The 13,627-nt window shown below is 45.1% G+C and overlaps 1 protein-coding gene across 1 annotated transcript; it reads left to right on the top strand.

The window, feature by feature from the left end:
- The first annotated feature begins 528 nt into the window (after window positions 1-528).
- Window positions 529-7,128, top strand: LSM3 (LSM3 homolog, U6 small nuclear RNA and mRNA degradation associated). The gene is made up of 4 exons (XM_026646251.1): window positions 529-601; window positions 3,054-3,164; window positions 6,259-6,354; window positions 6,713-7,128. The coding sequence occupies exons 1-4, from the start codon at window positions 581-583 to the stop codon at window positions 6,791-6,793; spliced, it is 309 nt and encodes a 102-aa protein (XP_026502036.1). The 5' UTR covers window positions 529-580; the 3' UTR covers window positions 6,794-7,128.
- The last annotated feature ends 6,499 nt before the right edge of the window (window positions 7,129-13,627 follow it).

Raw genomic sequence — 13,627 nt, forward strand, 5'->3', positions numbered from 1 at the left:
CAAAGAGGAGGCAGCAAATCGTAAGCAGAAGTAAGGGCAGAGAGAGGGCAGTGGCTACAACTAAGGTTACTGGGCATGCTCAGTTCGAGTGAGCCTGCTCAGTACACCCAAAGTAGCAAAACGGGAGCGAGAGCTGTTTGTGCCGGCAGTGCCTCAGTTTGCCCATCTGTAACGTGGGTCTTCGCCACGCCCTCTGGGAGCCAGCGCTCACCCTGCCCATCCCCCTGTGACGGGAGCGGGGAAACTGAGCCACAGCGTCTAGGGCAGAACAACGGGTGAGGGGGGAGCCACCTAGCACAAGCCCGGGCCCACCCCTAGCTCCTCTCGCCCCCGCCCTGCCTGTGGGGCACAGACAGCGCCTGCTCCGCCCCGCCCGCCAGGCCCCGCCTCTGCCAGCCTGGGCCGACCAACGGCGCAACTGCCACTCTAGCCTCGCTTGGAGACCGAGCCACGCCCTCTCCCTCACGCAATGGGTGTCGTCACCACCCTCCGTTCCTTCGCGCCGACTCGCCTGCGCTCCTGGCGGCTCCCCGAGGGGCGGCGGATTCGCGCGAGAGGAGGCGGGGCTCGCGTTTGAAAGATGGCGGACGAAGTGGACCAGGTGAGCGACTCGCCCCTGTCTTACTGTTTGGCGGGAGCCACGTTTGGGGCCCGCCCCCTTCCCAGCCTGGGCCCTTGTGCGGGGTCGAGCGAGGCTCCCCCCCCTTCCTCCAGGGGCTGGGTCCCCTCTCCTGGGGATCCCTCCCCGCAGCGGGGTCGCCCTCCCGCCTGGACGGATAGCTATCGGCCCCCTCTCTTACTCAGCTTCTCCCCTCCTCAGACAGTGCCGGGATGGTTAATGAATGGGGCTCACGGGGGGGCTCCCTAGGGGTCCCTCACTATTTACTCTCCCCAGTGTCCCCTGTCTCAGCCCGCCCCAGCTTGCCTCAGACGCTCACTGTCTAACTGAACGGAGGCCCTCCAGCAAAGAAACGCTGGATACAGCTCCCTCCAGAGCAGTGGTCTCCAACCTTCTTGTGCCCCAAATCGCTTTTTGAATTTAGGGGCAACCCAGGATCTACCCCGCCCCTTCCCCAAAGCCCTGTCCCGCTCACTCCATCCCCCCCTTTCTCCCTCGCTCGCTCTCCCCTACCCTCAGTCACTTTCACCAGGCTGGGGCAGGGGTTTGGGTGCGGGCTCTGGGCTGAGGGGTTTGCAGTGTGGGAGGGGGCTCTGGGCTAGGGTGGAGTGTTGGGGTTCCTGAGGGGGTGTGGGGTGCTGGCTCTGAGAGGGTCAGGTTGGGGTAGAGGATAGGGGTGTAGGAGGGGGTATGGGGTGCTGCCTGGTGGGAGGCCACACCCCAACCTGCCTCCCGGAGCCAACACTTACCTTGGGTGGCTCCCAGTCGGTGGCACAGCGAAGCTAAGGCAGGCTCCCTGCCTATCCTGGACCCACGCCACTCCCGGAAGGGGTCAACATGCCCCGGGGGGGGGGGGGGGTACATGGCTCTGTGAGCTGCCCCTCTCTGCAAGTACCACTCCTGCAGCTCCCATTGGCCATAGCTCCCTGCTCCTAGTCAATGGGAGCTTCGGGGGTGGTGCTTGCATGCAGGAGCAGCGTGGGGAGGAAGAACCGCCCCCCTGGTCCACGGGGGACCGCTGTAACCGGAGATGGCAATCGACTGGGAGATTGGTGACCACTACTCCAGAGCATGCCTCCACCACTCCTCAGTCCTAGCTCAGCCAGAGGGGCTTGCTCAAGAGTGACACGAGATGCTTCCTTTTCCCTGGGTTAGTAAGCTAAGGCAGAGCAGGAAAAGGACAGTAGCCTTCAACTACATGAAGGGGGGTTCCAGAGAGGATGGAGCTAGGCTGTTCTCAGTGGTGGCAGATGACAGAACAAGAAACAGTGGTCTCAAGTTGCAGTGGGGGAGGTCTAGATTGGATATTAAGAAAAACTATTTCACTAGGAGGGTGGTGAAGCACTGGAATGGGTTACCTAGGGAGGTGGTGGAATCTCCATCCATAGAGGTTTTTAAAGCCCGGGTTGACACAGCCCTGGCTGGGATGATTTAGTTGGGATTGGTCCTGCTTTGAGCAGGGGGTTGGACTAGATGACCTCCTGAGGTTTCTTCCAACCCTAATTTTCTATGATTCTATGACAGAGTGGAGTCATGACAAAAAAATTGCAGAAAGCTGCAGCCTTTGACGTGAGGCAGACTGCATGTTCCTTATGGATCAGCAAATCTTTAACCTCTCACTACTGCATTTTACATCAAAACTTTTTCCTTTGTTTCAGTCTTTACTATGATCTTTGCTTTATTAAAAAATAAAAATCTAACTTGAATTGTTCCTTGTGGTCTTAGTGCCATTTCAGTGCTGTTTTAAGTCTCCTGGAACCTTAATATTGTCAGTGCTATTATCAAGCTTAAGAGATGCATGGCTTTATGTTTCCTATTTTTATTGCAGTTTGTTTTGTTGAAAGTGAAGCTGAAGGAATATTTGTGAAGGAATATAAAATACAGGACACTTACCCCGGAGACCCCAATGCATTATCTCTTTGGGACAAGGACCAACATTTTGTTCTGTTTGAACAATGCTTAGGACAGAGAGGGGTTCTGGTCCGTGACTAGGGCTGCTAGGTGCTACAATAATACAAATAATAATTGTCCACCAATGACAACAGTATAGTTAGTGACAATGTAAACTTCTCTACATCCCCTGCCAAAGTATCTCAGACCTGACCATGTGAGTTCTACTTTGAGAGTGAAAGGCATATTTGGTTCCCTTTCTGTTCAGGTTTCTGGCCTGTCCACTAAGATTGCCAGTAAAGGGTACCAATTGTGATGGTAGTGTGGACTGAAATTCATGTAACTTCATACAGGCCACCAAATGCTCGTCCTATGGTAATGATTTTTGGTTGCTACCAGCTTGGGCTGGATCAAATAACTGACCTGAAGGTGAAAGGTACTTTATCCTATCCCTGAGAGAGAGAGAGAGAGAGAGACTGCTTTTGAACATAAAAGTTCAGAGGCTTTTGTGTATATTGCAAAAACTGCTTTCTATTTTTTTTAGCAACAAACAACAAATACTGTAGAGGAGCCACTGGATCTGATCAGACTCAGTCTAGATGAACGAATCTATGTGAAAATGAGGAATGACCGAGAACTTCGAGGCAGATTACATGTAAGTAAAACACTGTGGCAAGATTTAACACTGGTGTACTTTTAACTATGAAACAGTAGACATAAAAGTCAAGGCAACTTATACTCATAAAGGTTGGTTGCTTTGTGGTATTCCATTCAAGTTCATTTTTAAGGTCTGTTTAAAGTGTACAGAAATTTCTTTTGTGCCTGACATGTTATCTGAGCATTTCTTGGTATCTGAGCACCAGTACCGGTAAAAGGTAGAAATCCTTGTCTTTTATTCTGTTATCTTAGAATGACAAGATGCTGGATTTTCTTTCCTGCCATTACCAGTTGTCTTTACAATATGATGGTTTAGGAGAAATCTAGCTTAAACTAGTTTAGAGCAATGTTGCTTGGTGGATAGAACACAGGACTGGGACTCAGTAGACACCCAGGTTTGTTTCTTGCCTCTGCCACTGACCGCCTGAGTGACCTTGGGCAAGTCACTTCAGCTCTCTATACCTCAGTTTCCCATCTGTAAAATAGGGATAATGATACCAACCTTTTTATAAAGTACTTTGAGATCTGCCAATGAAAAGAGCTTTATAATAGGTAGGTATTGAAACATTCTCTAAAAGTAATGGTATTTGGGATCAAGCTGATATCCTACAGAAGTCTATTCTGTATTCAAGCAACTTTCAGTGATAATGACCTGTCCCTTGCTCTCACAAGTAGATATCTGGCTTTTTGTCAGAGCATCCCTCCTGAACACTGCAATGTGGTATAGTCCTCATCTTCAAAGTCCCAAACGGGCTATCCCAAGGACAATAACCTTGAAATGGTTGCAGCACAAGTGTGGTTCATGGCATGTTGGTGTAATGTGTTGGGAATGGTCATCTCTGATTAGGCCTTCTGAGTGCTATGCTAGCTGAAATTCTTATGTGGCTTATTGAGTTGGCCCCAGGTAGATCCAGTTTCAGTGGGCATACTGGAGATTAGGGATGTAAAAGGTTAACCGGTAAGCATAGTCTTACCGGTTAACTGCCTTAACCGTTAGGCCCGGCCAGCCGGAGCAGGCCCAGCCGCACTCCCTGCCCGGAGCGGCCCGAGCCATGCTGGCCTGATAGGCCCCAGCCACTTAAACAGTTAACTGTTTAAATGACATATTTTAAAATCATTTAAACGGTTAACTTTTTAAACAGTATTTACATCCCTACCGGAGACGATTGTGTGGATTTTTACTGTTCATAAATGACTAAATTAAAAAGGTCACATTAAGCCCTTTGCCTATGTTCTTTTATGATATCTTGAAAGCTTCAAATCTGTTTCCTGTAGGAACTTTTATTTCATGAATACATAGGCGTTATGTCATTGTACTGCTGAGTTCTACCTTGCTGGCTTTTTAATGGAAAAAGCTCATTGAATTTTCTAAGGAATACTTCAAATAGAATTACATAGTTAAAGGTAACAGAGTCTCCTGTGGCACCTTTAAGACTAACAGATGTATTGGAGCATAAGTTTACATGCATCCGACGAAGTGGGCATTCACCCACGTAAGCTTATGCTCCAATACATCTGTTAGTCTTAAAGGTGCCACAGGACTCTGTTGCTTTTTACAGATCCAGACTAACACGGCTACCCCTCTGATAGTTAAAGGTGGAAGTGAGGGGTCAACATTTTGTCTGTTGTTCATCCACCACGTCATCACTGTGAGGTTCTATACACATGAAAATGATAGTTCATGAAAGAGTTCCTTCACTTAGAGACGGTGTCAGGGCAAAATAACCTGCAAATAGAGCAGATACCACACATTTATGTCCAATCTGTGATCAGTGCACACACAAAACCCACACTAGGTTGCCAATCCTGCAGCCTTACTCTTGTAAGCTTTCATTTACTTCTGTGGGGATCTTGGCTTAGGTGAAACCTTCAAGATTAGGCCCTATATATAGGGTCTTACCAAATTCACAGCCATGAAAAACATGTTATGGACTGTGAAATCTGGTCTCCCCTGTGAAATTTGGCTATTGTAGTGGAGACCAGATTTCACATAGGGCAGCTGGAGAGTAGCAGCTGCTGGCCGGGAGTCCAGTTCTGAAGACAGCACTGCCACCAGCAGCAACACAGAAGTGAGGGTAGCAAGGTACGGGGGCAGGGCCGGCCTAAAGGGTGCGGGACTGCCCAGGGCACTGTGGTCACCCCTGCACACACACAGCCAGCTCAAGGCCCCTTTAATTCCTGAGCACTGAGCCTGGAGCTGAGTAGAGTCAGGGCTGGGGATGCCCCAGCCAGGGTTTCCTACTGTGCGCTGGGCTCCAGTTGCTAGTCCTGGATGGGCTGGGGAGGGACAGGACTTCCTCTTCCCCTGCAAGGGCCACTTCCGGGGCCAGGTCAGGCCCACCTCTGGGAACCTCCCCCGGCTACAGGAAGCTCTGCAGCTGCTGGCTGGGAGCCGCGCTCTGAAGGCAGCACTGCTGAAGTGAGGGTGGCATGATACAGTATTGCCACCCTTACTTCTGCACTGCTGCTGATGGCGGCATTGCCTTCAGACCTGGGCACCCAGCCAGCAGCTGCCTTCCGGCTGCCCAGCTCCAAAGGCAGCAGCGCAGATATAAGGGTGGCAATACTTCGACCCCCTACGATAGCCTTGCAACCCCACCCCCACAATCCCATTTTGGGTTGAGACCCCCACGGTTACAACACCCTGAAATTTCAGATTTAAATATTTGAAAGCAATGAATTGATTATTTTTAAAATCATATTACCATGAAATTGACCAAAATGGAACATGAATTTGGTAGGGCCCTACCTGTATAACTTTAGTAATCTTAAACCTGTGCTACTATAATTTGGTTAAAGTATGTGACAGCTGAAACAACTATTTGAAAGAAAATTAATGTGTAAAAATAAAAGTTGTACTGTGTTCACTAGTGCACTAGTAAATTAACCCTAATGTTAAAATACTGGTATATTTGAAGGTCAAAGCAATTGATTATTCATGAGTCCAAGTTGAAATACACTGAGAAAAGGTACTTTCATTTTAATCAGTTTGTATTTGAACTGCTTTGATCTACAAATATTTAAACACTTTTTTTTGTTGTGTGTGGTACCGATTGTAAAGAAAATAATTTAAACTGGTCTCATTCTCACAGGCTTATGATCAGCACTTAAATATGATTTTGGGTGATGTTGAAGAGACCGTGACAACAATAGAGATTGATGAGGAAACCTATGAAGAGATTTATAAAGTAAGGGTTTAAATGTACTTATGGTGGAGAAAAGAAAAACTAAAAGTACTTTCTAAGTTAAATGTTTTATCTAGTTAAACTTAAAATTGACAGATGAAAATTGATTTTTGATAGCTAGATTTGAGCAGGACTTGAGTTAAAGCAACTTCAGGCAAATTGTTATCAAAGTAAAAGCTACAGCAAACCTGCCTGCTAACTGTATTGCTCTTTTCAGTGTGTGGATAAGACTCTAAGTTGTATTTCCTCAAAACTTGCTTTTTATGAACTTCTGATATCTATTTCTTTGAACATGAATTTAAAGTTGGTTACATTTCTCAGATGCATTGTATAAATCATGCTTTCCTTTTCTTCCACTTAGTCTACCAAGAGGAATATTCCAATGCTCTTTGTCAGAGGTGACGGCGTTGTGCTCGTAGCTCCTCCATTGCGGGTTGGCTGAAACCATAAAGGATTTTCCCTGGTTGGAAAGCTGCTCGCTTTGAGATAAGGCTCCTGTTCAGATCACACTTCTGTGCAAAACTCTGTGCATATTTTTATATGATATTGTTGGTTTGTGTTTTGTTTTTGTTTTTTTGCACCTGCTTGGCTTGTGGATCATTGGAAATAACCGACAAAAATGATGAAAGGATGGTGTGAGACAGTTTAGTTTTCAAGGAGTAAATTTAAATGCTATAATACAGGTGTCTGTCAAATCAGTAAATTAATCTTTTCAGTTTTACAATCTTGGCAATTGCTGAGTTCTAATTTTTTAATAAATATGGTTTATCTTTTGGATTATTGATTTGTCATCAATTTTTGGTATATAAAAAATAACCTCTTCAACATGCATCGTATTTACAAGTTACAACTTATTGTGGAATTAAGTGCACTTATAGTTATTTTATGGAGGAGGTTAATATTTTTTTATGTTGCATTACATCTTTGTTTCTGCTAATTTGCAAGGGTTGCAGCTTGTAGTGACACTTTATACAGGGCGCTGTTGTATCCGTCAGACACAGATGGCTGTTTTGTGCCTAGTCTCTTAACATGTATCCTTGTGTACGCACATACAGTTCATGATTTCTAAAGTATAGAGTCTTCTGCTTTACACTGGGACAGCCCTAGTAACTATTATCCAAAATCAGTTTTGACAAGATTTGTTCTCTGAACATCAACCATTTGTGTTGACCAATATGTATAAGTAGTCACCAATGTCTTGCAGACTATTTGGAAAGTGTGATCCTGGTAGCTGATGGGAACCTGCTTTCTTTAGACTCTTAAACCTAGCAAGCACTGACACATGGGAATCATAGCATCTGTGTCTGAAATTGAGGTTTCGTTTAAGCCACAGTGCATAGCAGATTCTGCAAGACCATTAATCCCCATCTGTACAATGCGAATCATGATACCAACCAAATTTGTAAAGCGCTTTGAGATCTATTGTTGAAAAGGACTGCCTGAGAGCTAGGTATCTATGCAATTTATAATGAGTTATAAAATGCCAGCTACCTGATTGGGTATATTTCCCATTTCAATAAATTTCTCTGGGCTAGATTGAGGATGCTGGTTCTGTACTGTGCCTGTTTCTCAAATAGTGCATGTTTAGCATTTTAGTTTGTAATAAATGCCAGCACAAGCTGGTGTCCTGAATAGCTTTCTCCTAGAAGTGAACACCCTTCCTGATCTACAGTACCCCTAGTTTGTGTGGCCAGAGTAATAAGAGTGCTAGATGTGTTAGACTCTACTTCTGGGTTTGTATTCTAAAAAGAGAAAATGCTGCCTTTTATGCCAAGGATGATCGAGAACCTCCACGTTGCATCTGTTCTGTATGTTTCTGCTCCCCTCATTTCAAGAGAACCTGGGTAGAAAGCCAGTTATGGTTTCAGTGGAATACCTCAACTTAACTTTTCGATATGTTTCATAATATGAGGAGCTCTAGTATGATTTTCCTACATTTACAGTGAGAGATGTATCTTCAACTATGTGAAATGGAAACAATTGCTGAAACAAAGTTCAAATTACTGCAGGTAACTACAGTGCATTAATTATCCCATTTAAAAAATAATAGCCTTCTGTTGAAAGCAGTAGAACTTTTAGAATGTGGTGCAAAAAACATGCTAGGTAAGCAAATTGTTCCAGTCTTCTCCACATGTAAAAATAGTTAATCTAAGAATAATGCTTTTGTGTTTAGGCACCTCATGTAGCCTTATATGCTCTCTTCTACTGAAGGGAAAGGGAGCAGAACAAGGTTGGTGGAGCAGGGAACCAGTGAGTTTGTAGCAAGCTTCCCTCTCTATGCTGTGTTTGATTATTGCCTTGGAAGCTCTGCTGCTCTAAGTCAATTCTGTTGTGAGGTAAGGAGAGCAGCTGCAGTACATGACCTACATTCATATCCATGCATGAGTTAATGCTGTTCAAGTTGCATTGACTCCCGTTCACTACCTGTATTGCCTTTGATGAGGTGTAGGACGCCAGTGGCACCAAAGTTCCTTCGGATGCCCTGTTCCTATGTGCAGTTGTGGAGAGCTCCTCTTATGAAGAGACTGCAGCTTCCTTTTACTACTGATCTACAGTGGAGGTAATATGCCCCATTTCCACTGTGGTTTTCAAACCTTTCCTGCCTTGAGAAACTCATTCCAAGGAAACAGGTAAACCTCATTCAGCACAGCAGACTAGGAAATGCCCATAACATGTAAACATCTAAACTTCCTCACTTAATAGCTTCTGGTGCAGTGCAACTCTGCCTTATTTCTGTCTGCTGCTGATATTTAATGTTTCAAAACAGGTGCAGCACTTCCTGTCAATTGACCCCAAAAAGCCTCTACTCCATAGGTGAGGTGTGGGATGGGTATTAGGTTTACAACTACTTCTTCCTTCATGACTATCTCTGCCTGCGATTTTTCTGTGTAGATTAATTTGAAGCTGATCTTTGAATTTTAACTCATTCAAAACACTAGATGGTGCTCTGTTCCCTCAGGTTTAAGCTTGGTTCACCTTGCCTGATTTTATCAGTGATGTATGTTTGAGCTGTACCTATACTCCTCAAATTAGTCATTTGTTTTTAATTTAAAACTGCCATCAAATGTGATCCTAATTACTTATGCTGAGCAGTAGAGTTAGACATCCAAATATGTCTTGATATTTACGTAGGCACAAATGACTTCAGGGGCAGAGTAAGTATAAAACAGTTTAGTACATGTGCCCTGCATTCATAGGTGTAGTTTGACTTCTATATTTCGGGGGGGGGAGAGGCAGCTCCGGTCAGGCCAATGAGGGCAGGGCGGGGGGGGGGGGCAAATTCCATGGCTGCCCAAGGTTTGCAGTTCTGGGGGAGGAGGGAAGGGGGGCAACGTCCCATCCCTCCCGTCCATGCCTGCATTATGTTTGATTCAAACTCCTGAAATCCTGGCTGGCTACATTGCTAATAGTACCAGTGAAACACCACCATTTCAAAAAAAAATTGTGGTTAACCGCTCAGCTGCTGCTGCTGAACACTCCTTGAAGAACAGCAGCACAGAAAGCATGCATGTGCCAGTTGTGCCTATCGCCACCATTGACTTCAATATTCTGTAGAGAACCAGCCTTGATGTGATTAAAGTTCAGCATTAGAAACAGGTCAAGCTTCTGAATGTGCCTATATCCAATTCTGTTTAAAACATGACAAACACTTGTTATTTCCAGTTACGGTCACCATATTGTTCTTTATTTTCTTTCTGAGCCAATGAAAGTGACTTGGATCAAATCTGGCTAAATTGAAGGAGGAAGGACCAGCATTAAATATTCAGTTTGTAACTCTTACCTACAGACAGATTGTATAGTCTATGTTTTGGTTCACAGAGTTTCTCATTCTGTATCTAAGGTAGGCTCTGTTTCCACACCATGCTCTTAGAGATATAATTAAGGTGGGGAGGGGCAATGGGTAGGGTAACTGCATGGTAGCCTTCATCTTTTAAATATCCTTTTCTCAAATCTGGGTTAGATTACATGTGAGTTTGGGTGGGCTAAGCCTGTTATCTCATTATCATCATGGCAGGATTGCTACTCCCTGCAAAGGAGAGATTTGGCTTGAATAGTAAGGGTATATACTACAGGTGGGTTAATGTGCTGCAATGGCAGAGCTATGCAGGGGCTCAGGCCTGTAATAGCAAAGGAGAAATGTGCATGTCATCCACAACAGGGAAGTTTGCAAAGCACTTGGCTGCATGATGCTGTGCTCCAAGAGGATGTTCCTTTTATATACTAAACAAAAAGAATGGGAAAGGCAAATGGAAAGTTCAAATGAAAAAAGATAATATATAATCCAAATTTTTATGGGGGAGAAAGGGGGGAAACAAAGATGGGTGAAAGGAAGGGACTAGATGATGTGGCCTGGAGAGCAAAACAAACTATTGAAGGAAAGAGGTGCAGTTACCTGCTTCTGAGGTAAATTTTACATTGCTACCTAAATATGTTTGAATGAGAGAAGGACCCACTTCCAAACTTTGGATCAGAACCACCTGGCCTTTTGGGAAAACAATTAACTGCCTCTGGGGGCAGAATAAGGTATTTCAGAAAATTCTGCCTAATCCTGTGAAAAGGTTTGGTGGTAATCACTTATTCATATGAGCACTTTCTTTGGGGCAAAATTCTCTTCTACTATCCACAGGACTTACCTTGACTCCACCATGCATAGAGGATAATAGGATAGTGGAATCTAAACCTACTGTGTGAATCAGAAGGGGGAATTTGACCCTTAGTGCATATAATGCTTTATAGCAGGGGTGGGCAAACTACGGCCTGCGGGCTGGATCCAGCCCCTTAGGGCTTTGGATCCAGTCCGCGGGATTGCCCCCCGCAGCGTCGGGCCGGAGCCCGAATCCCTTCTCCACCCCACCCCCCAACTCCCTGCGCTAAGCCCCCTGCCTACACCTCGCACCCCTCCTGAACCCCAACTCCCTGCCCTGAGCTCCCTGCTGCACCCTGTGCACCTGAGCCCCCGGTGCACCCTTCCTGCACCCCAACCTCCTGCCCTGAGCCCCTTGCTGCACCCCTCCTGCACCCCACCCACCTGCCCTAAGTCCCCTTCCGCAGTCTGCACCCCTGCCCTGAGCCCCCTCCTGCACTCCGCACCCCTCCTGCACCCCAACCCCTTTCCCTGAGCCCTCTCATGCACCCCACACCCCTCCTCTGCCCCAATCCCTTGCCCTGAGCCTCTTCCTGCACACCGCACCCCCTCCCTCCCGCACCCCAACCCCCTGCCCCGGCCCTGCATACAATTTCCCCACCCAGATGTGGCCCTCGGCTCAAAAAGTTTGCCCACCCCTGCTTTATAGTTACATAATACGCATTTGTATTGCAATTACTAAAATAGTTTAAACTTTGAAAAGAAAGCATTAACATTATTGGACCCCAAATGATAGTTTATTTCTGGAGATGTTTGAAATATTTTGCAGTGGGCAAGATCCTCAGCTGCAGTAAATTGGCCTAGCACTACTGACTTCAATGAAGCTTTGTCTGACTCTTGCAAGTTAAGGGTCTGGCCCTATAACTTTTTTGTAGATATGCTGTTGTATATTTTAGATTGTGAACTCTATGGGGGCACAGAGCTTGTCTTAGTCTAATACCTGTTACAACCCTAATGCTATATAAATAATAATTCTGCATCTCTAGTTTCTTAAAATTTAAAACAAATTTTTCATTATTATTATACTTTATTCATCTAACACCTTAGCAACAGAGTGCTTTACAAGCATAACTTCCTCCAATCATAGCCAGTTGAATCATGTAATCCAACCCCCTGCCAATACAGGATTGCTCTTTACAATATATTCTCTAATAATTGCCTAGTCCACTTTTAAATGACTCAACCAATGGGGCTTCCACCACTTCCTTGGGGATATTTGTTATGGACTGACTGTAGTCACAGACTTAGCCACTGGCAGCATATGGCTCCTTATTTAAAGGAACTTCATGGCAGCCCTGGTCTGTCCCGGTCTCCCCGTAGCAGGCCATTTCTCTCCAGCTGCTGCACCTTTGTCATAACACCCAGCTGCTGCACGGAAGGGGTCGGGGGAGGTGTTCTCTTGGTGGAGGATCTCTAATTTGGGATTGGGAAGGTGCAAAATCCTATAGCTGTCAAGGGTGCCAATGCATTAAGGGATTCTCCATCATTCACTGTCTAACAGACCTCACAACTGAGACACTTTCCTTGCTATTTTAAATTTTCCTTTGCTCTAATTTCATTTTATGATCTTTGGGCAACAAAATCACCACAAATGCCACACACATCATTATTCCAAATGTGTTTGTGAGTGCATCGCTCAACACCAAACACAAAATGCTTGTCTAAAATTTTGTAATGAGTCACTTAATGGCTTCCCCACTGCACTCTATGTAAATCACAGAGAACCTTGATTTGTTTGTTGTTGAAACTGAGAGTCTCTCCTTTATAAACTTTCTTAATTTAAAAGGCTTATAATTCTGAGCATCAGCCTAGTTGTAGCTGTGTACCCAGTCTTCCTCCAGACCTTTCCAATTATTATTGTAGGGAAAAAACTGAACCAGGGAAAGGGTGCACTAATTCTTGAGCTGCTGTTTAAATTATCTCTGCATCAGATGACTCTGACTTTATCATGTTCATCCTTAACAATTAATTGCTATAATCATGTTTCTTTTTAACATCATAAAAGTGACAGTTTGTTTTTCTTTTCTTTACATAGCAGTGACACAGATTAGGCACAATTTAAAGGAACATCATTTAATTTTTTTGCCTCAGATAATTGCTATGGCTTCCATCTAAGGCTGTGAATCTTGCAGTCAGAAAGTCTGTGAAATGATTTGCTATGTTCTAGATCATCCAGTTCCAGGACTTTAAAGTAAAATTGCTACCTCTCCCAGGTGTATAGATGTTGCATGCTTCTGATCAGCAGAATTTGGGGAAGAACTGAGGTGTTAACAATAAGCATGGAAGCTAATCTGATTTGGCTTAAATTGGATATGTTTATGATACATTCCCCCAAGCTAAATTTTAGTTGCCTGCTTAATTAAGGCAAGAGAGGAAGTTCCAGTGCAAACCAACAGAAGATACTATATTAAAATTAAACATAGTTCTTAACAGGGTCCTTATAATGTACTGGTTAGAATAGCTGTAGATCAGGGGTGGGCAAACTTTTTGGGCTGAGGGCCACATCTGGGTGGGGAAATTGTATGTAGGGTTGGGGTGCAGGAGGGGGTGTGGTGTGCAGGAAGGGGCTCAGGGCAAGGGATTGGGGCAGAGGAGGTGTGTGGGGTACATGAGGGGGCTCAGGGAGGGGGG

Source organism: Terrapene carolina, unplaced genomic scaffold (assembly GCF_002925995.2).
Source record: "Terrapene carolina triunguis isolate 2854851 unplaced genomic scaffold, T_m_triunguis-2.0 Scaffold34571, whole genome shotgun sequence".
Lineage (NCBI taxonomy): Eukaryota > Metazoa > Chordata > Testudines > Emydidae > Terrapene > Terrapene triunguis.